The sequence below is a fragment of the Gnatocerus cornutus genome, chromosome 3 (assembly GCF_029298725.1).
Source record: "Gnatocerus cornutus isolate USDA-ARS CGAHR chromosome 3, icGnaCorn1.1, whole genome shotgun sequence".
NCBI lineage: Eukaryota > Metazoa > Arthropoda > Insecta > Coleoptera > Tenebrionidae > Gnatocerus > Gnatocerus cornutus.
This window is the reverse complement of record NC_142235.1, coordinates 2,885,250-2,910,338: the sequence shown is the minus strand read 5'-3', so window position 1 is coordinate 2,910,338 and position 25,089 is coordinate 2,885,250. Positions and strand designations below refer to the sequence as shown.

The 25,089-nt window shown below is 34.0% G+C and overlaps 2 protein-coding genes across 2 annotated transcripts; both read right to left on the bottom strand.

Moving 5' to 3' along the window:
* Positions 1 to 655: 655 nt before the first annotated feature.
* Positions 656 to 2,829, bottom strand: LOC148176851 (uncharacterized). Its single transcript, XM_088032527.1, has one exon. The coding sequence runs from the start codon at positions 2,673 to 2,675 to the stop codon at positions 690 to 692; it is 1,986 nt and encodes a 661-aa protein (XP_087888653.1). The 5' UTR covers positions 2,676 to 2,829; the 3' UTR covers positions 656 to 689.
* Positions 2,830 to 13,783: 10,954 nt separating this feature from the next.
* On the bottom strand, positions 13,784 to 24,951 carry LOC148176850 (uncharacterized). The gene is made up of 6 exons (XM_088033131.1): positions 24,863 to 24,951; positions 20,538 to 20,703; positions 20,340 to 20,453; positions 15,313 to 20,261; positions 15,203 to 15,259; positions 13,784 to 15,148 (listed from the first exon to the last, which is right to left on the bottom strand). The coding sequence occupies exons 2-4, from the start codon at positions 20,682 to 20,684 to the stop codon at positions 15,375 to 15,377; spliced, it is 5,148 nt and encodes a 1,715-aa protein (XP_087889257.1). The 5' UTR covers positions 20,685 to 20,703; positions 24,863 to 24,951; the 3' UTR covers positions 13,784 to 15,148; positions 15,203 to 15,259; positions 15,313 to 15,374.
* Between the last annotated feature and the right edge of the window lie 138 nt (positions 24,952 to 25,089).

Below are 25,089 nucleotides of genomic sequence, written 5' to 3'. Positions count from 1 at the left end.
CAAATGTGCCCCATAAAATAATATACGTTAATCCCGATTCATTGATGAATATTGCTTATTTTCCATACTTTGTCTTCTTCGTTTACATGGATTGCTTTATCTGTTTTTTCATAATATCCTAGTTTAGACCAGCACAGTTAAGACACTTTTAAAAACCTAGTAAATTCTTCTTCTACAATCCGATCTATTTTTACAGCATTTCCTCTTTCACGACAGCTTATACAATTTATAGGTGTATCTATCGAAGAGAATCATCGGCACGACCATCAATCCTGCATCCACAGGACAGGTCATTGTTGTTCGATATTACTGTAAGTCGATGGAAGACTCTCAAAACCGAGGAAAAAAATCAAAAACTATCTATTAAACCCATTTCAGAGACCCCGAATATTGTGCATTTCATTTCCTGACCAAGGTGGTTTGGGTAACAAAAGAACCTTTAAAACCCATCAGATCGGCTTCCAGTTACTAAAAGTCCAATATTAAAAAAAGGATGCTTTTCATTTCTACTAAAACAATATAAACTTTGTAATTCATGTTTTATTATAACTATAACTATAGAAAATATATTTTCAAAACAAAACAAAAACCGAAATAAAACAGATTTAGGTGATCGAAACTAAAATCAACTTAAAAATTATTAATTAAAACTAAAAATTATCCGCAATTACATTTTTTTCTCTGCTATGTTACGAGACACGAATTGCTCTTTCGCAAAATAGATTAATGATTTCTTCACCCCTAGTATTAACAGCTATCTCAATGCCATTTTCTAGCGATGGCTCTGCCGGAATGTTGTGATCATCTAGAACAGCCCTAATATCCTCCTTTCGGAGGCACATCACAGATGCTTTCTTTTCAGAATCTACATGCATTCCCATAATAAGAGAAAGAGAAGGATCTGTAGGACGATCATTAAAATATTTCGCCATTGTGAAGAGATTGAAGTAGTGATTTTCAAAAACTTGTTTTACTGCATCTTTTACAGCATGTGGATCACATTTTAATTCGATTATAATCCCAGATTTATCATTATACAGCATTATATCAATTTTGGTTCTATAATTGGGGATGATTATTTCATTTCCGAAGAGAAATCCGTTGTGAGTACATGTCAATGTAATTATACTCTGTAATGTTGCCTCATTTAGTGGATCAATAATTTTTGACTGTTGAAGTAGACGGGTTACAGTACTTTGAAAATTTGCTAATTCTTTATTGAACTCTGTTAATGAGCCATTTTTTTCACAGAGACTGACAAGTTCAGAAAATGATTTTGAACAATCCTTGGACAAATTTTCGTTAATACCATATTCAATAAAAAAATAGTTTCGTAGCCTATCTGTAAATTCCTCAATTAACTCGCCGTTAGGTATTTTGAGTTTTGAATCAGCATACGTTAAGTATCCAAGAGATATAAAAAACCTAACAATAATGTGTTCGTCACAACGCAAATTCGCATCAGCTAATATCCTATGCAACGATTGCAGATCACTTAAATCTAACGGTCCCAGTTTCAAATCTTGCATATCAATCGCACTTTGTAGTAGGCTAGTCAACAAGTTAGGCACGACATCCTCATGAAATAGGTTATACATCTTGTGGATGTAACCAGATTGTTGCCAATAATTTTGCAAAGCATGTTCTCCCAGATCTAAATTCTCCAGAAAACTCACAACCGATTGAGGATTAGATAGTCGTTTCTTGTCCCCATTGTAGTATCCATTATATTTGGCTTTCGCTTTTGTCCTCAACCTCTCCTCTACTTCAAACCGATCAAACAGCATATCGACTTCATCTTCAGAAAACCCATAGTAATCCTGGCACAGATTGGGGGTTCCGAATTGTAGTCGTTCCAAGTTACCCAATACGCTGGAAATCGTTATACCAGCAATATCTAAAATTCCTGTCATAAACACTCCTTGAAAGAGTTCAGGAACTCGTTTTAAAGCATCTCCAATAGCTCCAATGGCGAATGAAGCAACTTCCGTTAGGTCGTTTAACTTGGCATCTACCAGATTGTACAATGCATTTGGAACACTCGAGTCATACTCGTCAACAAGCAGGAAAACTTTTTTTTTATGAAACATATTCAGATAAACTACCAAGTCTTGCAACCCCTCCTTTACACGTTTTTCTGGAATTTCTTCGCAGGCAAGTGGGTTACACCATTGTCTGCAAATATCTTTTTCATAATCTTCCAACGGTGACACTGTGGATTTGTAAAGGTACTTGTGTTCCTCAAAAGCGCAATGTATAGCTAGTCTACACACATCCACTGCATCAGATCGGTTTGTGATGGGATCAGAACATTGAAAATTCAGTGTGATAATCGGATATTGCCCGAAATGAGTTGTTACAAAGTTCTTATTCCGCTGGTCCATAACTTTTAACTTGAACCTTGCTGAATTGAACAGTTTATAGTTGACCTTTTCTTCCAAAACCGTTGTTTTCTCTATTCCATTTTCATCTACTTCCAGTTCCAAGAATCGTTGGAGCATAGTTAAGTTTACAGTTTTTCCAAACCGACGCGGTGCTGTACAAACTATCACACGAAACTTCGATGTAACAATTACAAAAATCAACCCACTTTTATCAACAAAGTTATCACAATTCAGAACATCTTCAAAATCCGATGAAAGGGTACATTCTCTCTCGGTCGGATGGTCCCCCATAATAAACAAAGAAGAGTAACAATGTAACCTGTAACAATGATGAAAACCAAGAATTAATGTTGGTCACAATAAATAGCAAAATACAAACAAATTGGAAGCATGATAGACAGGCCAGAGTGAATTTAACAATCGTTGCATTTTGAATTAACCCTTTAACTTATAATTTATCTGTAATAATATCATAAGTTTGAGTAAGTATAATATGCAACTTTTACGGACATTGTGAGTCAATGGATTAATGGCAAAATTCAAAATAGAATTTTTTATGCGCAAAAAAAGCAGCCATTGTGCAACGTATTGCATACAAGTTTTTTTGATACGAGTGATTCTGAAGATTCTTAAAATCAAAGGAATTATACGAATCTGATGAATCACCAAGAAGATAGAATAAATTTGATTCCTTGATTATATTAATGATTTTCTACGTTTTTAACAATAGTGGTAAAATGGAGGGCGTTTGAAAACCCAAATTGTAAAAAATAAATTATAAATGTGGGCAATATCAAAGAAAGCAAGATTGTCGCGGATTGCAGATTGTCCTGTTCTAGATGGCGCTAACCATATTATCGTTTTGTTTATAAAATTTTATTATAAAAATGTGTAATCACAAAATAAAAAAACCTCAAATTTAGTAAGTTGTGTAACAAAATAATTATTTACAGTCGCGTGTGGTAACTTACATTTTACAGCGCGAAATCAGTTTGAAGCACGACGGCGTAGCCGGAGTGCTTTAATGATTGAGCGCTGTAAAATGGTTAACGCACAAGAGTTGTATTAAACTTTTTGGCCGAAAAATTTTAATTTAAATAATTGGGTTTTTCAAAATTCATGAGAACTGTCACATCTGACATTTATAAATTTCATCTGTCAATTCTGTCAATTTTGTAGTTGGTGCACAAAAAGTACACAAGATGGCGCTGTATAAAAAACGTTTTTCAGGTCACTAGATCAAAGTGTCTGTTTTATAAGGTACGGCTATTAGTGACAAAAAGAAAGACAACGATATCTTCTGTCAATCTCTACATGCGCACTAAATTTTGTGTTGTTTGTGTGGACATATTGCTTTATGAACTGTCAATTCTTGTCAAATCGTGTCGTTTGTAATAAAATGGTTTGAATGTGCGATTTCTCAACACGAATCGTTATGGTGTTTTTGTTTCCTCCGCCGTAAGTAAATACTATTTGACGTTTTATGTACGACGACTTTCCACTAATTTCAGAAAACTCCAAATAGAAGGTAGATGGAAGCCCTATCGAAGCCGACAATCATTGTGACATTGGTTAAGCAGTACGTATTGGGGGAATACTAAAGTTGGTTTTTGTATATGAACCCTTGAGTACTTCTTATATACTGTTCCAATTCTTCTAACGTTTTTATGGCAGTACCACCCTTAGAAAAGCTAATAACCCACACAATACCCCTCATAAATTGCGGTTTCGACCGTCCAGAAAGGTTTAAACAGGACCGGATGCATAAAAATATTGCATCGAAAAATTCTGTTCAATTTTGTTGCAGACCAAACAGTAATAATATGCAACAAATTTATTTTTGATTTTCCGATTAATTTTTTTTGTGATTCATTTTACGGGCGATGATATGATAATTAAATAGGCACATATATAATTGATTTATACTTACATTTACACTTTTGATTCTTACTGAGTAGTCAATTAAAGATTTAGATGTTCCAAAAATTTTTTAAAATGACGAATGGACAAAGGAACAAAGTTGCGTAGTGCTTCGACTGCCTTCTTATTACTGTGTTCTGAACCCCATCGAATTAATTTGGAGCTTTTTGAAGAGATCCATTCGTAAGATGAACAAGTTTCCTAATTTAAGCTCGAACGTGGTGGATATGATTCGAACAGAAGCCGCCAAAATTGGACCCGATTTGTGGAGAAACTGTATTAAACATGTTTAACAAGTTGAGGACAGTCATGTGTCGCCTAATTTTCCCAAATTCGTCATTAATTTGGAAGAAAGCGGCAGCGATGAAAATCTCACTAAAAGCGACAGCGATTAATTTCATTCTAATTAATTAAAAAGAACAAACATGTAATTGTGTCTACTTTAGTTCCAATTTAATTCTTATTCTAAACCCGGCTCTGTCCCAAATTCGTTCTTGACCACTTTCGGGTACCTGAAAATGATTTACAATGGGGTTGCTTGCACTTTTGTGAACCCTCATCATCTTTGCGGTAATAAGGACTGTGTGCCATAAAAACGTTAGAAGAATTGGAACAGTATACTTTTCCAAGTTGAGACTCGTTTTTATGAGGGTACGTCTTTGTGTAAAAGTTAAATGGCTCTACAATGCAGACCATAAATGGTGGTTGCAACTCATCACTAGGGTTCGACCAGGACCGCACCGGACCCAACAGTGCTTTTGGTGCCAACTCTTCGATCAAATACAATCAAAACTTTTTTTGTCATGATTTAAATGCTGTTGATGTGTCCAATGATAATTTGACAAAAGTTTGCTAATTAGCGTAATGATGCTGTACATTGGATAAGGATAACATTAGTTTTAAATTAGATTAAACTGTTTAATCATCGCTCTGGTAATGGTAGGATTGCTATTAAAACACGCAACATTTTTTAACGAAATTTGGTGTTTGGAAATATGTAAATTGTTGTATTTTTGATAAAAAATTTTTGTCAACACCAAGATTTGATCCAACAATTTTCTGTATCTGAAACTGTACTATCACAAGAGTTAGTTTATCTCAATTTCTGTAGCCAAGCACAAGGGAAACATTTGGTGAAAAATTTGGAAAAAAAGATTTTGTACAAATTATAATTTAATGACGTCTGCCAGGTACAAAAGTTTGGTTAAACTCTATTCAAATAGTCTTAGAAAAACTTTCTCCTCTTGTCTTATTGGAAAATTTGGAGATAATTCCATAATACCCTCAACCCGTTGGTAAATCCTAATAAGGGCAGGTTTTAAGGGATAATCAGGTAGTCTTGAGCAAACTTTCTATTTTCACGTAGAAGTTTATTTCTCGTTCGTACTCAGTGCAGTAAGGAGCTTTTTTTTGGTGTTCGGTTGCGTTCTGTTTGTTTGTTTTTCTGGTTGTGATTTTACTAAAACAGTCTTTTTCAAGAATCCTTGATAGATGAATATGCAAAAGAACAGGGCCACATCGTTCTTCGTCTTCCGCCATACTACTGTGTTCTCAACCCAATCGAGTTGATTTGGAGCACATTAAAAAGATCAATTAGAAGAAAAAATACTTTCCCGACGCTAAGCTCAAAAGTTGTAGATTTAATCCGCCAAGAAGCTGCAGATATAACGTCGGAAACTTGGAAAAATTGTATCAGGCATGTTGTCGATGTAGAGAATACTTTTGTGTCGCCAAATTTTAGACCTTTTGTAATTAATTTAGATGAAGATAGCGATGACTCTGTAAGTGATTATGATTCCGATTAATTGTTTCAATTGTTTGTTTTTTTTTTGTTTTAATATACAAATTATACTAATCAGGGATTTATTTTATTTAGTAAATTATATAAAGTTATAAAAAAACTACAAATTAATCATTCCACATCAGAATCATCACTGTCATCATTAGTGTTTATGATGAGTTCTGGAAAGTCATTTCGACCTAAGAAATTGTTTTCCACGTGAACTGTGTGGTCAATACAATTGGACCAAAGAACATCGTCAATTTTTTGAGCCTCTTCGCGGATCAAATTAACGACAGAATTAGTCAAATTTGGCGTTAAATTACCCTTCCTAACTCGGTGTTTGAGTTGGCTCCACACCAACTCAATGGGATTTAGCACACAGTGGTATGGTGGAAGTCGCAAAACCTGGTGTCCACAGTTTTCAGCAAAGTTGTCAATCGCATATGATTTGGACTTATCCACGTCAGTTTGTGTAATTAAAGCAACCAAATTCTTTTTTGTCTGCTTTAGACCTTCGGGAATGGGAATGTTCTCTTCCTGGACGAATTTCAATAAGGCATCCTTTTTTGAAGATTTAGTTGGGATTTTTCGGTCTTGTCTGGAGTGGTACGAAGCGTTATCCAGAACAATTACAGAGTTCGGTGTTAATTCTGGAAGAAGCCGATTCTTGAACCAATCCTCGAAAATTTGATTGTTCATATCATCGTGGTAATCTGCGCTGCTGTCCTTTATGTTTTTGGTCGCTAAAGCAAATGAATTAGGAATAAATCCATTTTTATTACCTGCTGCCAAGATGATGATCCTCTTTCCTCTATTTGGTGGCGTTTCAAAAAAACATTTCTTGGATCCGTCAACCCAACCTCGTTTTACGACATCGTGACTATCGTACCACGTTTCATCAATGTAGACAATGTTTTTTCCCAAATCCCTAAATTGTCTAATTTTGGATATAAATTCCACTCTCCACGTCACTAAACGAGGTGTGTTCATTATGGAACACCGTTTGTCCAAAATTTTGTATCTAAAACCAATGGCTCTTAATAAGTTACGCATAGTATCCACGCAAAAATTTGCTGGGAACTTAGCTTGAATGAGTCTTTCTCTAACAGCCATTACCGTTGGAACTTGCTTTTCTTTATACATCGTGTAAATGATGGATCGAACAAAATCTAATTCTGGTTCACTGAATTTTTCGTGGACTTTCAGTCGGTGACGCCTATTTGGTCCACAGTTTTCTCCGGTAGAATTGATGATGCGCTGAACTGTCCGATATGGTATTTCCGTTAATTCAGATGTAACCTGGACAGGTGCTTTCTCTCCCCGGTTAATCAAGTTTTTATAGACTTTTCTGACCAAGTCCTTTGCAGAATTGCACAAATATTTTCGCACCTCGCTAGCACCTAAAGAAAAAACAAATTTTGTAGTTATTAATTCCATTTATAAATATTAGGTCCGTAAGAAAAATATCTAAATTTTATTTAAAATAATGAATTGATAATAAATAAAAATAATGGTTTTCTTCACTTACCTTCTTTTAACAAGTTTTGCTCTGGAACGTCCATTGGCTCTACACCAATTACGTCGATAAAATCATCATTTTCATCTTCATTAGATTGATCTAACCAAGGTTGCCACATCATGAAATAGGTCGTAAAGAAAACAAAGTGAGCAAAATTCGTCAAACAGTTAACTTCAAAATGATTTTTCGTACTTACCGGTTCTCTTTATACATATTACCACTCCTTTTAGTTTAACGACATTTTAATATTCCACTTAAAGTCCCCACTTTTTCTAAGAATTAAAGAATTAAGAACAAATAGGCAAACAGACTCCTTACAAAAGATTCTGAAAAATACCTATTTGTGGATTAATTAAACAGCAAAATTGGATTGCGATAGAAAACTAATTTTGCGTATGAGAAAACAATGAGAAGGAAACGAATGTTTATAATTCATTTCACAAATTCAGAAGCATTATGTTAATATTACATTCTGAATTACTTATATGTATTTGTGTTAGGATTTGAAAATTCTTTATAATTATGTAAAATACACGTTCCATCATTAAAATGATGAAATTTTTTCGTTGTAAAATTTTAAAAACTTGATAGCACTCCATTTTTTTAACTTGTTTAAAATTTAAATTAATAAACAAAAATTAAAAGCTTATCAACCTCATTAAAAAAAACACGGTGAAGGGATCAACAATCATCTTGAGCCTCCGCGCTAATACCTGGAAGAGGCACGGGTCCACATTTTTCTACCTACTTGGAGATGTCGTAAATTTTAATTTTCGGACACAATAGCCTGTTTACACCCTCCACATTATGAGTGCAATAAGATAATATTCGACTCTAAAAGTCAGGTACGCCATGGTAAAAGCGGCTCACTATACTTTTGTGTCGCCAAATTTTAGACCTTTTGTAATTAATTTAGAAGAAGATAGCGATGACTCTGTAAGTGATTATGATTCCGATTAATTGTTTCAATTGTTTGTTTTTTTTTGTTTTAATATACAAATTATACTAATCAGGGATTTATTTTATTTAGTAAATTTTGAACTGACCTGACCTGACCTGACCTGTCCAGATACACTCAGCACTTACATACACTTGTCGCAACCAAAATTAGGGCCACAGTTTCAGTTGAAATACCGTGTAGAAATATTGTCTTAATTGAGATATTAATTTAGGTAGATTCCACTTTGGTGATCAATCTTCATTATGATAAAGTGATTTTAATTAATAACGCATCTGAAGAGCAGACAATTTGGGCAATTTTTACCGCACGGCGTGTATAAACGTCCAGGGCGCTTGTTTCCGAAGATGTCAATTGAATGTTAATTTGACGTTTACAATTCATGAGGCCAAAAACAAATTAACGAAACAATAATGACATTATTGGTTGCCTACCGTTGAATACAACAAACAATTTCTATAACGGGAAAAACGAGTTCTAGCGTATTTTTGACGGATGTTTATAGACCATACCAACGCTCGAGCATCGGCCGTCTTCTGTTTAATGAAAACGCTCAAAAGTCAAAATGCGTTATTCGTTATTAAATTTAAACGCTGGACGATCGAGCGTAATAAATAAATTTAGATACAATTGTTATGTACGCTATAATTAAATTCGGACAAAGACCTCATGAGCGTCCACACAGTGGACTAGTGCGTAGCATGCGAAGCAAATTTTATTTTTTTAATTAATAATAAAATTTGCATAAACGTAATTCATTCAATCCGAAACCGTTTGTATAATAGTATATTACGCAACGTGTGGGGTAAGAAGCCAATTACCCACGAGGGGAAAAATTGTGCGCGAGGCGAAGCCGAGCGCAATAATTCCACGAGAGGGTAATTGGCCTTACCCCCGAGTCGCGTACTATACTTTTTCTACGACTCCCTTTCCCGCAACTTTCCTTCAAATTTTTGTTTCGATAAATGACAACTAAACTCGAATTTTACAATTTTATTAAATATTGGCAATTGAAATATTTATAATAAGTATCAACTAAAAAAAAACAAAGAACAATTTTCATAAATTATGAACAACCTTGGAAATTTTTATTTGTTAAAATTAATAGTGAAGTTAGAACAATTTTTGATTATAAATGGTACAAGAGATTTGGTTAGCTCAGTATTCAACGCAAAACAATTTGTGGAAGGTTTTGCTTCATCCGTGGCAGTTTCTATTTCGCTGAAATTCAGAGATGTAGTGCAAATAGCCATGGATGTAGAAGGTAACCCGTCTTGAACTTGCGCCAGTCCTACGGAATTCAGTATTTTTTTGGATTTCCATCCTCCGTGTCTTTTCAATGCAAACAAGTCACCTCCAGCGTCAACCAAAATTGTAGCAGAAGTTCTTCTAAGGCAGTGGCCAGTATAGAGTTCAGGTGTTAGCAAACCTAAGTATTGGGCTATTTTCTTCGGGACATCAGCCAATTTATTTATTCCTACCACTTGCCTAGTCATTTTTCCTTTTTGATAAGTTAAGAAGAATTGAGAAATATTATGATCCTGTATTTGTTTCCGAAGATTTATATACTTCTTGAAAATATGACAAAATTGTCTGGAAATCACAAACGATCGAGATATTTTAGTTTTACTATCAGGTATTTTTACTATAAGGTTTGATTCTGAATCTTCTATATCAGCGAGTCTCATTTTTTTCAGTTCTTGTGTCCTGCAAGCCCCAGTAATTTCCATAATCAGGACTGTTTTTGTAAACAGGTGTTCTAAATCAGGAGCATCCTTCAGAAAAGTATTAATTTCTTGAGCCGTTAGAATTTTTGATTTCTTACTCTTGAATCCATCTGATTGTCTCTTTAAGAAAGCCCGTAATTTCTGGTAGTTTGCAATATTTACGTCGTGTTTGATGCTTGGTTTGAAATCTTGTTTCAACTTGCCAAAATACGCGAGTAAAATATTCTCGGAGAAAGATGCCACTCCGTTGTCCGCACGCCAGGCGATGAATTTGCTGTACACCGACTCGTACCGCTCTTTTGACTTTTTCGGAATCAGATCATCAGTTGCACTAACTGCTTGTGCTGCAATTTCGGGGGGCGTAGCTTGCAATTCACACTCGGAGTCACTCATCATGATGAAATATACAAACACAAATTGTAAATGTCAATTTTGACAAATTTTTATGACATCCACAGCAACTGCTATTCCTATGTACTATTATGTAATTATAGTCAGAATTTTATAACTTTGGTTTAACTCCGCCTACCTTTTGGGCCAATTGAATTTTAGCTGAAAGTCTGATTTACTCTGCAACATTTTGATAGTTCGTTGATAATTGCGAGAAGCCGGGGTAGAAATATCCAAACATTAGAAGACGAAACACCATCAAAATCGACAATGGTTTCACGATTAATTGAATTCCCGCAAAACTGCAAATCTTCTTGACACGTGTGACACTTTAGTTGTCAGATTTTTTATTATGTTGGGTAAAGGAGGCTAGCCATTTCTTGATTCGACAAATTCAAATCGTCATTTGTTCATGTGGGCGGGGTTAAACCAAAGTTACAAAATTCCGACTATATATATTGTGTGATTCATTAAATTTCCATTCGCAGTTGGCTTTGAGAAAAAAATTCATGTCGTAACTAACACCATTACAGTAGTTTCGACTTAATATTTGCGAGATTTGCTAGTTATCGAACAAGAAGTCAACGCACGTCCAAAATACACGGCCTACCTAGAATGGAAATTTAATGAATCACACGATATATTACCCACTGGTCATTACATTGCAGTGTGTGTAACCATGGATTTACTTTGAAGGACAACCGTTTGTAATTTGTAGATTACTATAACAGGAGTAGAAAAAATCCATTATAGGCGTGCTGATAAAACAGAACCGTGTTAGCGCAGAAGTTTAAGCGTCGCACTTCAAATCTTGATAAAGCGCAAAATCTTTTTCATAGCGATAGAATATATTCTAAAATAAAAATTTCTAGTTGTAAAATAAAATTCGCTCCGCATGCTACGCACTAGTCCTCTGTGTGGACGCTCATGAGGGCTTCGCCTGAATTTCAAAACGAATCAAAAAATTCAAAACGTATCCAAAAATTCAAAAAAATTTTAAAGGGCCTTATGTTTAGTCACAGCATAGACAATTAAGCTAGGTTTAACGATCTGTGAGTCACAGACAGGAAGACTTTATTTTCTTTTCCTCTGCTAGATGGCAGATTTTTATTAACTAATATTAACAATGTGCATAATCGTAGATGGGAAGCGTAATACTTGGTTCAGAAAATAAAATCTATTTTGAGGTATTTAAAAACAAGAGCTCTTATTTGTCTAATATTTTTACCAGTCGCCATTCCGACCGGTGAATTTTTCGCATGCGCCAATGTATTGGTCCAGAAGTAAAGACATTTTGGGGTGACTCAAAACAAGGAATTCTGTAAGGTTTTTTGGGTGCTTTTAACGTAATTAGGTTTGATTTTGGATAATTTTCAACAGTTTTCTCATGTGCCCAATTTCTGATTGGCTATTGATTTACAACAAGAAAAGAAACTTTTGAGTATTTTTTGGTCGTATTAAAAACTATGATTTTTGAAGGATTTTATGTCTTTTTCGGTTGTTAACTTTTGGGAAAACATAAATTTTTAGGATCCTGCCTTGTTTTGTAAGGCGCCAAATATACCTCTTTGATTTGGTAATGTTTTTACTTTTTTTTGCATGCGCCAATTGGTCTGGTCCAGAAATACAAAGCCATTTGGAATGTCTAAAAACAACGGATTTGGAAAGTTTTTCAGAGTGCTCTTGAGATGATTTTGCATTATTTTGGGAGATTTTAACGGTTTTTTTCATGTGCCCAATTTTTGGTGGTCTACAGATATTTGGGTATATTTGGGGTGGATAAAAATTAATGCTTTTTGCCTTTTTTGGTTGTTGACTTTTGAGAAAACAGCTAAATTTGTAGAATTTTGCCGTGATTTTTAAGACGCCACATGCCCTGGTCCACAAATAGAAAGCCATTTTGGGGTGTTTAAAAACAAGGCATTTTCTAAGTTTTTTGGAACGTTTTTGGTTGTTTACTTTTGGAAAAACACTAAATTTGTAGAATTCTACCCCGTTTTTTCGTGTGCCCAATTTTTGGTGGTCTACAGATATTTGGGTACTTTTGGGGTGGATAAAAAATGGGTGGATGGGTGGATAATAAATTAATTCTTAATGAGCATTTTGTACTGCCCGAAAAGATACAACTTACATCCCTAAAACCTACTAGAAACGGCAACCAAACAGTTATCCTAACGGTGGAATAAAAGTTGTAAAATGTCATTGGTGCTGGGCATACGGGCACAAGACGTGGTTATGCTAAGGTCGAGACAGAAACAAAAACTGCCTTAATTGTGCAACAACAAGACACACGCGAGAACAAAGCATATTGTCTAATGTGGAAAAGCGAAGAACACGAAGGTGGTAGAGGCAGATGCTGCAAGGCTTTTAAAAAAGCTTTCGAAGTACAGTAGAAAAGCGGATAGCTTTAACGGAAATCAGTGGTCAAGCAAAATTGCTGAGTTGAGGTAGATGTCTGTTGGCAAACGAAGAAGCTATGTTTGTGCAAAAAGAAAACGTGTGACAAATAATGATGATAGAAATGACTACCGACAAGCTAAAAAACATCATAAGAAATCAGTTTAACAAAACAATAAAAATGGCAAAATCTTTGCAAAGAAGTTTCCAAGGACTCCTTTAAACAAGCTTACAAATGTTGGAAAACTAAGAAAAATTAAAAATGGTGGATAATTTTATGACTCAGATTATAAGGAAGAAGGAGAAAGAAGATTGTGTACTATAGGAAGTTAAGAGATAAAGAGAAAGCCTATGTAACAGAAAAGACTAGAAGAAACAAGACAGATTTTTAGTGAAGAAAATTCCACACTCCTCAGCGGAATAGAAGATCTTTCCGCGGAGAGCTTTTTGAAAGTTTTCCCCTTTCTCCCATAAAAAAACTCATTAGAGTCCTGTTGTCTAGGAAATTGAAATAGCCTTTGATTTCACCGTTATCCTTAGACAATTTTGGTTTCGAATTTGCAATCTGTATTGATGTCGGCATTTTCCCTTGCTCTCTGGGTCATGAGTTCTGGGACACTTGTATAAAAACACACACATATTGAAAAGTTCCTTATCTTGTTTTTGATAAACTCAATAACTTACACATTTTTAAATGGTAAAAAAATCCAACATGCGTACACAAACATAAGTTCTTGAATTAACTAAAATTGTACACAAATATTACATTACAAACGCCCAACTTAACTTAACTTATTGTATACATCATGCCCAAATTATACATCCCCTCCGTTACAGAAGCAGCTATTTTAAACGTCATACCCTTTTTTACTAATATTTCCTTTACAAAAAGCTTTTGCCTTAACGATACCCGATAACTTAAATGCCATTTTACACATTTTTTTACAAGTCTAACTTTCTCTTTAATCTATATTGCTCTTACGGCACTTTTACAGAATTACAATACATAGAATCTTCTTCTCGAGCTCATCGACTGCACTGCCATCAGTTGGTTACGCACTTTTTCGCCCACTTCCGTTTCCTTCGCCGGATGATCCATTAGTTCAGCAGTAATTGAGTTTGTTTACGTTTAGAATTCTAACTATGCTCTCATGTTCGTCTACGTATTCGTCTACGTCACGCTTTGTATCGTGTGACTTCCTTCTTGATTTTCCTTCTTTTGCTACCGTTAAAGTTTTCTTTTTCCTTTTGCGGCCTTGTGTAGTTGGAGTCCATTAGCGCCTCATTTGTTAAATTGATGCGAAAAGTTTGTTATTGGCTTGCTACTCGGTCCTTTGTTACCATCCCAGATCGCAATTTTTTGGCTTCTTTTTGAGTCGTTGGTTTCTTTAGGTCGGATTATCATAGTAGTCTGAAAAGATTTGTTTTTGGGCGCTGTGGTTGGTTTGTACAGTTACGGTGTTCTGGTCGATTGTCTTCCCAATGTGTCTAGAAGATGGCAAAATTTGCTCTATTAAGTGCATGCTTAAGCAGAACATTATTATCTACAATGTAAACAGGCTTGGTTCACACACCGATCTTCCCTTGACCTTGAATCCTCCACCCTTATTTTTTTCAATCGTTAACTTTGGTTGCAGCCGCAGCAAACCAAAAATCTCGTAATAATTCCTAAGAAAGAGCTGAATACTTGACCCTAAACACATCATACATAAGATCGAGTTTTAAAACAGTTTTTCTACTTTAAAAGTTTGCGCTTGATATAACATCACCAGTATTGGAGCCTATTTAATGCCACTACTTGCAGCGGCAGTTACTAGTTTATATTAAGTATTACGTAGTTACAACTTAGTTAATTAATATCTAATATTGTCCTTACAACAAACTACTAAAAAAAGCATAAAGTTAACACAAGCTAAACGAAGAAAAAAGAGAGAGCACCGAATTATTGCCCTAAATTACAACTATCTAACTACATATTATTTGAGTAGACCTATCAACATGTTTCTTTCTTGCTAAAAAAAGCAACGGAAACTTTGTACAAAATAAAATTGGCGGATGGAACCATGAGACCTGAAATTTAAATAAAATAATAAATTATAATAAAAATTTAGTGATTTTTCTTACTAAGGTTGTAATTGATTAAACCAAAAAGCTTACAGTTGGAGTTCGCCATTTTCACGCCTAAAACAAATTTGCTTAATTAATATGTTTTAAGATAATTTAAAATTACTTACGATAAAGTTGGTTTCTCCGAACTGCCGCTGCTGGTGTTTGGCTCTTGATATTTGCTTGCTATTTAGATTTCCAAGCCCTTCTTTTTCAAGTAACTTAATAGTTTAATTTTGTCACGGGAATCGTCCAAGATCTGTATGTAATCTAATATGCTTTTCTGGTCTCGATGGGTCAAATCCGCGCCTCTTTTACACAAATACTGCGCGTTTTTTAAACAACCTCTTTTACTAGCAGCAAGTAGAGGTGTTTGTCCGTTTTTATTGCGGGCGTTTAAGTCAACACTTTGCTGTAGCAAAAAGTCTATTATCTCAAAGTTTTCGTCATTAGCTTGTGATGCGTTATGCAATGGAGTGTCTCCGTCAAGATCAGCAATTGTCAAGTCGGCGTTTTGGCGATGCAGATATTCAACGTTCTTAAAGCAACTATGTTCACAAGCTATATTGATTGGAGTGCTGCAATATTTAGTGCGAGCGTTGATGTGAATGCCCTGTTTTAGTAAAAAATGTATTGTTTCTATATTCTCATTCTTGAGCTTTGCTGCAAAGTGTAATGGTGTGTATCCGTGGTCATCAACGACTGCAAAGTCAGCGTTGTGGCGATGTAGATGTTCTACATTCTTTAAACAACCGTGCAGGGACGCGTAATGTAATGGAGTCCGACCAAATTTATTGCGAGCGTTGATGTTTATATTCTGCTTCAATATGAAATCTATCACTGCAACATTGTTAATGTGAGACATTGCTGCATAGTGCAGCGGTGTGTCTCCGTCATTAGTAGCGATTGTAAAGTCAGCGCCTTGGCTGTACAAAAATTGCACATTTTTGACAGTACGATTTATGCAAGCATAGTGTAACGGAGTTTGACCATATGTATTGGGAATATTTGGTTGCGGACATTTGTTCATTAAAAATTTTGCTAATTCAAAACTTTGGTTTTCATCTTGCATTAAGTAATGTGAAACAGTACATTTGCTGTTGTCTAAAACCATCCCATCTGCTCCGTTTTCCAGCAAAATTTTGGCACTTTCGAGAAAACCATTTTTGCATGCAAGATGAAGTGCAGTTTTTCCATCCTTATTTTGTGCGTTGACGTTGACTTCTTTCATTATCAATAAGTTTAACATATGAGTGTTTTCTATTCTATTTTGCATAAGAAAGAGCAATAATGTGTTATCCATGTCGTCTTTAATAGTTGCATCCATTCCGTTTTCAAACAAGATTTTCGCGCTTTCAAGAAAGTCTAGTTTGATTGCGAGATGAAGTGCAGTTTCCCCATCTTTATTTTGTGCATTGATGTTGCCTCCTTTCGTTATCAATAATTTTAACATTTCAGTGTTTTCTGTTGAATATTGCATTAAAAAGTGCAGTAATGTGTTGCCCATGTCGTCCGTACCAGTCGCGTCCACTCCATTTTCGAACATCATTTTGGCGCTTTTAAGAAAACCTCTTTGTATTGCAAGATGAAGTGGACTTTTTCTTTCTTTATTTCGTGCGGTGATGTTGACTTCTTTTGTTATCAATAATTTTAACATTTCAGTGTTCTCTTCCGGACTTTGCATTAGATAGTGCAATGATGTATTTTCCATGTCATCTTTGACAGTCGCATCCATTCCAGTGTCCAACATAATTTGAGCATTATTAAAAGAACCGTTTTCAAGAGCAAGATGAAGTGCCGTTTGACCTTTAAGATTCTGAGCTGCGATGTTGACGCGATATTTTTGAATAATTTTGAGCACATTTTCATCAATATTTTGCTTTTTTACCAAATGATGCAGAAGTGTATTCCCACCACTGCACTTTGCTCCGTTTTGCATCAGTATATCAAACATGTCATAGTATCCATTATAAGAAGCATAATCTAAAGGATTATATTTGGGACAGAAACTGTCTTCTTGGTACATGTTGTTTATATTTCTGCCTTTTAGTTTGTCTAACATAATTTCAACTATTTTGATATTTTCTTTTCTGTCTTTAGTGCAATCGCCTTTGGTGTAACCTTTAATGGCCAAGTGCAACAGATAGGTTTTCACGTTTGCAAATTGCAACTTTTGACACGCCAATTTTGGATTTTGTTGAAACATTATCATCGCCAAATTCTTGTAACCTAACATGGATGCATAAGTAGCAAAAAATATAATTTTAAAGTTGTGTAAACGAATGTTTCTTTGTATTTCTTCAAATGTCAAAACATCCATTTCAAGAAGTTTTTCTAACGGATATAAACTACGATGATAAAGCGAGTAGTCCAAACAATCAAACTGAAATAAATGGTCTCGTTGATGCACATCTTTAAGTTTTGCTGCTAATGCATCAACCACATTGATATAAAGACTTGTTTCTCGTTCCACCTGTTCTAGTCCAAAAAAATTAAATGTAAAACGAAATAATTGCAGGTAATTGCCATATGTGCAAGCTAAATGAAACGCAAGTCGACCGCCTTCATCTTTCTCGTCATAATTTGTATGGGCGAGTTTTTCAACTTCGTACAGATTTTGGTAAATAACAGCCAAATGTAGAGGATTATTTTCAGCCATCATGATGTCAAAGATTTTTCTCAAGTTGTCGTACCTTGGTGTAAAAAACGTGTGTTTTAAAAGCACAACTTTGTCTCTGTTTTTCTTTAACCAAACGCAAGCAAAATATTCGGCAAAAGTATGATGCTCAAATATTGGATTTCCGTCTTGATTAATATATTTTATTATTCCATTTTTATCTCCTTGTGTTTTGATCTTATCCAAAAACACTTGATTTTTAGTTTCGTCTATTCCAAGTGTGTCAAAATCCCAAGAGTTCAAACATAAAATTAAAGATGAAATTTCGTATTGTTCCAATTCAAGCTCAAAACGAATTCCGAGCTGTGTTTTTAGATTTTCGTCAATGCCAAGCTTTTCGTGTTTTATTTTATCTTTACTTTCGAAAAACAACTTGTACATCCTCGTTAACACAAACATATTCTGCTTTTCAACTTCTTCAAACGCATTCTCATTGTGCAGAAATATTTCAGTTATAATGTGCAGCTGAAGTGGAATTCCAAACAACTGACGACTGTTGTTGACGTCCACACTTTTGAAAACGGCGCCGATAATTGTTTCTATTTCGTACTTTTTGTATCGTTTGTGTAGTCTTTGATGGAAGTAATTTTTTTGTTCTTCTTCATTTAGTTCTTGAATTTCAATGGGTGCGACTTTCAGGGAATAACTCAACTTTTCGCGTAAATTTTCTCGCGACGAAACCCAAACGTTCAGATCTTTCTTGTTCATATATTGAACGCATTTCAGCACCAGATCGAGATGTGTACTGTCGACTTCGTCCAATCCATCCAAAAATATGTGAACTTTATTTTGTTTAAGTAGAACTTTTTTAACTTGGTTGTTAAAAGTGTCTGCCGGATTTTCACGAAACATCAGAATTTCCTTCAAAAGTTTGTCCATCGTAGCATGATCATCTGTTTTTGATTTTGTATATTTTGCAAACAGGTGATTACAGTTTATTAAATTAATATGAAAACTCCAACAATCTGAAGGACAACTGTTGTACAAAACATGCATCAATCTTGACTTTCCCATGCCAGGTGGTGCGCAGAAAACATTCAAAGTGTTGTCAAGATTCTCAAAAATAGTTTCTTCCCGCAGAAGATTTTTTGTTCGAGGAAAGTAAACACTTCTGGGAATATGAAATTTTGGAAGTTCTTTTCGTTTCTGGCCTATAAGAAAACATTGCTTTTGAGACATTTCAAACAGCTCTTTCGTTTTAACGTGTTGAGCTATTTTTTGATCAATGTTGACCAGTTGCTTTAAAGAGATTTCGGGTCTTCCTTGGAACGAAACCTTGAAATTTTCCATAATCGAGGACCGGATATCTTCAGGAACTGATTTTCTAGTTAAGTCTTCTAAACTTTCGAAAACATTACATTCCTTAAAATTTCCTCTTGGCAGATCTCCAAGTAGAAGAAATTTCTTCCCTTGCTGTTGTGGTTTCAAAAGCGTCAAAACGGATTTCACCATTTTCTCATTTTCTTCATTCACTTTGATTATAAGTGGTGTTTTCTCGAGAAACCATGACACTTTGGATGGCGTTGACTTATCATTTTGAGGCAAAGCAAACTTCTTCGTATATTTTATAAAGTCTTCATTTTTCTCCACTTGCCATGGAAGTTGAAGGACATTATTTTTTACGATGGTCATATCAAATAACATAATTGCTTTCTTTAGAAGTTTAGTCTTTTCGTTGGCTTTTTCGGGTGACAGACAAACGATGTAGGGAGAAAATGCGAGTTCGCTTAACTTGGCAACAAAATCCTCTTTTGTCAGAACGTAATTTTGAGCCCACCATTTATTTAAAAAGTGAGTTAACTCTGCGTATATCTCGCATTTAACAAAATGATTCAACATTTCTTTGAATTTAGTTTCAACGGTTTTGAAGTTAAACTGTTGTGACAAAAGATAAAACCGGGAGTCACCGTTTTTCATCTCAAGAACTGTATTTTCTGACCGTTTTGACACATTTAATAAAATGTTTTCATGTTCTAGTTTAACGGTGCGAACTTCAACCGCGTTTGACAAAACTGTGCCACTTTCTACATCCACCTTGTTGTTGGTGTAAAGAATGAAGACGTTTCCATCGTCTTTACCACCAATTTTAGAAATAGAGTCAATAGATTCGAAGTATTTCTGAGCAGAAAAATCTTTCTTCCGCTCAAACTGTTCCTTTTTTAAAACTTGAATGTTATTTTTATGTTTTAGTTGAATTAGAAACCTGCGTTTAATCCCGTTTTTAAAGAAAACTTTCATTTCTATATCATCAAAATCCCCGCAGTTTTCATTGTTCGAAGTCATCTCAAAGTTTTCGACATCACTGCTGGTACTTAATTTTAAGGCGTATAACCCACACATCATTTTTTCGAATTCTTTTCCAAAATCAACAGTTCCAGCTCGTTTTTTAAATGTTCGAAACTGAAAAAAATACCAAAATGTTGTATTTGCCCGCATTTTGCTATGAAATGTTTTCAAAGTGAATTTAAAATGACTCACACTTTTGGCTGCTTCTTTATTTGTAGGTAAAGTCGATGGGTGCGGTTGTACCTTTAGACCTTCTTCTTCAGATTGTTGGGAATTCATTGGTTGTATTGTAGTTTCATTTTTGTCCTAATACATGTATTCGAAATTAATTATGTTTCTATTCTAGAGATTATACTTGTAACTGCAAAAACAGCTGTAAAGCAAACTTACCACTATTTCAGAATTTAAGGTGGAGATTGACACGTTTTGCGATTGTAATAAAAGCAACTTTTCATGCTCTGACTTTTCTAATCTCTCTTTCAATTGTTTGATTTCTTCTTGCATCTGTCGCATAAGTTCGTCTTTGTTTTCCTCCATTGTTGCTAAGTTAGGATTGCTACAAAAAATATGCATATTTAGTAAAATAATTACACTCTAAATAAAGTACATAATTTAATACAAGGAAACAAACTTTAAATGTATGCACTTATGATTTATTTTTGAGGACAACCTTTCAAAAACAGCTTTGATGGAAATAAGTTTTTCAACTTTCAAGTGAAAACTCAGCTTCTTACATTGACAAATAACTCGAAAATTCTCGAAAATCTTATCTAATAAATACTTTAAATAATTTCAACAAAATTGTATCTTACCTTTCTAGTTTTCTAGGAGTATTTTTGGTGTATTTAGTAGCAGAATAATATCGGGTTTTGTTTAAACTTTGCAGAAAAAAATGTACCTACAGAGGCTCGTTCGCAATTTTTAGGAAATTCTGAGACTTCAAACTTAAATTCAAAAGTCTCATACAAACACATTGATATTAAAACTGACTGATAAAAGTCATAAAAGCGATACACGAAAAAACATTTTGAAGATTTTGGTAGTATATATTAAACAACTTTCTTTAAATAGTTTAATTTTAATTAAATTTGATGAAAAACTAAAGCTACGAGTTAATAGAACTGTCTTGAGAAGGCCTGAAGGTCCTCGGTAATCCAACGATTGTTGATTAGTCAATACAAAGTCGAAAGATAAAATGCGAAAAACAAAATACGTGAAACGAACAGTACATCTACATTTTTTAAAAAAATTTATAATTTGTAATTTGTTTTGAAATGTTTACCTACTTACAGTCCGTTTTACTAAAATATGTGTTTAGCATAGCCTGCTATATTATAACTGGCCTGTGCATTCGGCATTTTCATCTGATTCTCGCATAGCGCTGCATTCGAGGGAGAAAACTAACCTCAAATAGTTTGCACTTGTCAGCTTGTCAGATTTTTCGTTCACTGTCGTTGATCTGTTCTAGTCGCTCCAAAGGTTTTATTAATATTGTTTGTGTTCTTATAATTTCCGTTGTTGTGCCTTCTTTTGTCGCACTTACACCATGAGTTCAGATTGAAAATGTCAAAAGTGACAACAGTTGTGACAAGGTCAACTGACGCTTCCGTGGCAACCCATGATATAAAGATTTCTAAGATATGATACTCAGGCAACCCGAACGCGTCCAGCTCGCGCAGTGACGTCACTCGGAGAGTAGCAGTTGGAAGAATTGCCATTGTACGGTGCTTAAAAGCAGGAATAAAAGTGTTATATTCGTGTTATTAAATAATATTATTAAAAACAATGTTTTACACAACATCGATTTAATTAAGAAACACTTTAAAATTCGTTTTCTATTTTAATGCTGAATGAAGGCAGTTAAAACAATTGAAGGTTTATAGATTTCAGGACAGTCCAAATAATTGTCGCTTGTGAAAATTTTGTTGAAATGAGGTTCTAAACATTTTATTAAGCATACGAGCGTAGATATATCAGTTTAGAATAATGAAATCACTAATCAAGGGTGTGATTTTTTCAGATGTAGAAATAAAATATTTTAGTTTTGATGTTAATTATGGTATTTATTGCAACTCCTGGAAACTATAATGCGAAAAAAATTTCAAATGACGTATTTTTAAAATTAAAATTGTCAACATAACATATCATTTTTCTTTTAATCTGCAGAAATTAGTAAGCCATGCTGTACTTCTTTACCCTCATTTTAAAGCTCAAAAACAAACAATAAATTAAGTTTAAAAAAAGTTTTATCAAGTTAGAAAAAAGAAATCAGAAGCTACAAAAACAAACTTAATAAAATTAATTATTAATTTTCACAAATTCCCTCTTCCTTTTTATCTTATGTCTTCTTTTAAAACTGAATTTAATTTATTAATTCTAAAATTTTTTCTAAAGTTATTGATTTTCGCTTTTAAGTAAATCTACTTTTACTGTCAAGTCATTTTCGAAGTCTGTGTTTACGCTATCGAAACAAAAAGTAAAGTTTATTTGATTTTATTTGATTATTTATTTTATTTTATTATTTGATTATTTGACAACATGCAAAAACATGCAAACACAAAAATGATTTCTGAAAAAAAACTGATTTTTCTTATTAGGTGAAAGTGTAAATTTACCCGATAGATTTTGAAGTTAAAGGCACATTGTCAATAAACGTTGCCGTCGTGTTATTGTCGATCTTAAGTTTCCTATAAAAATTTGATTAAAGAAAACTGAAAAAACTATAAAGAATACAACCAAAGAAAAATTGTTTGATTAATTACTACTTTTCAGGAAATAATGGCCTCATATTTTGCATAAATAAAAAGAAATTAAAGTAATGTAAGAAAATTGTTAACGATGAGTTACCAACTTACTCCGTTTCAATTATGTTTTTCACAAATTTGGCTTGATCTCTTTTGCACGCTTTTTCTTTCCGTGCTGTTGAAGGTTTGCGTGATTTTCCTTTAGGAAGAAATAAAGAAGGAACAGCTTCGCCTTTTAATTTTCTTCCCTTCTTTGGTTAAATAATTTTACAGTTCGTATATATAGTTTCTCTCATAGTCCTTTGTACAGAACTGTCTTGAACATATTCTGGCATTTTCAAAATTAAAAAATCAAACCGACGAATCAAACACGAAATCACCCACAATTTTCTTGTCACACTGGCTTTGGTAAATCTAAAAAAAATGATATTCTTTTCAGCATAGTTTTCCTGATTGTCACTATTGCAACCAAATATAGAACAACGCATTTTAGTATTTATTCGCGACGTGAGAATTTAAGGTTCTAAGTGATTTTTTGTGAAAATTTAAATTGTATGTTTTGCGATTTTTTAAAACCTGTTCTATCATGTATAAAAAAGAAGTGAGTTAATATTTTAACAAGCCAAAATGATTTTAATAAATCCTGTCAATTTGTAAATAAATGCTTAATAAATTAAAGAGGTATCACTGATAACGTGAACACTGGATCAATTTAATGCAAATGTTAGTTAGAACCTTATAGTTCTCAGGTCGCGTATTATAATTATTATTATTATTTTATTAACGAATTAACTTAAAGATATAATACAGAAAATTTGAAAATTGTTAAAAGCTGGAAACAGGATAAGTACAGATTCCAATAAGACAAACACGTGCCTTACATCTGAACTAACGATTCAGCCTAAGTACTCTCCGAGTGACGTCACTCCCCACTCCGTAGATGCGCAATATCATACCTTAGATTTCATTATACCATGGTAGCAACCCCTCGCTTGAGCGCCAAAGTGGCAGAAATCGGCGTTTCTTTGGAATCACGCGTTCAATGGGAAATGAAACGTTTGCACAGGCCGTGACTAATACAGCAGGTCGTGGTATTTAGAAACTTGATAGTTGACGTTGTTAAAAATTTGACAGATACAAATTTTCTTCCATCAATTTATCGTTTATTTTTGGAGCAAACTAGAGTTATTGGGGTTTATTTTACGCAGAATTATGCGCAGATTTCAAATCCGGACTCAAAGTTTACTTGTAACAACATATGTATAACTGAGTTATCCGACCACTGTAAATTTTTAGTTCTGAAATTTTTAATGCCCAATATCTTCTAAAAAAACATTTTTCTCGGACTTTCTCCCATTAAAATACGCCCTCAAATGCCGATCTGAGATTTGGTCAGTTCATTCCATTTAAGCTGCTCATTTAATTTGTGTGCCCGTACCGTTTTATCCAGGATAACAAAATTCCATGTATACCACGTATCTGCATTCAATCAAAATTAGTTCAAAACTAAACCTAATCTAAGATTTCTTGGTCCGTTAATTAATCAGTGTTTCTACAATTACTCTTGGTTGTGTCAATAAGAGTCCACAAACGTTATAAATGTTTTTGCTTACCTTATACATGTTGTATAATGTTTAGAATAGGGGAGATAAAGATAAGATAATATTGTCTACAATGAATGCAGCAAATATTTAGAAATACAAACTTTTTATCAAAATTTAACACGAGCTTTAGCACCCTGTATATACAGTGCCAAATCATTTTGACAACTAATAAAATTAATAATCGTTAATAGTTTACTTTTAACAGTTTGAATGACCATTATTAGCTTATCTTTGTAATTCAAGTTCTTGTAATTCAATTCTTTGTAATTCAGTGTTCAAGTAAGTTTAAATGAACTTTCAATCGTATTATTAAGATCTGTTTTAATAATGCGCTCATTGTTGATGTGGAAAAATGTAAATTACTTACTTACACACTTTCAGTTAATATCACATGAGCACAAGCTTAGAAAGAACTCTTAACAGCAGGTTTAATGGCGAGTAACATTTCAAGTAAAAACTATGATTACATCTTGAATTAGACGGCTTTTCCACATTTTTATCTAAAATAAACAAGATATGAACAAATTCCAATAATCTTATCTTATCTAAAGGTAGGGTCGGAACTCTAATGGCATTTTAAGCTATATTATATTT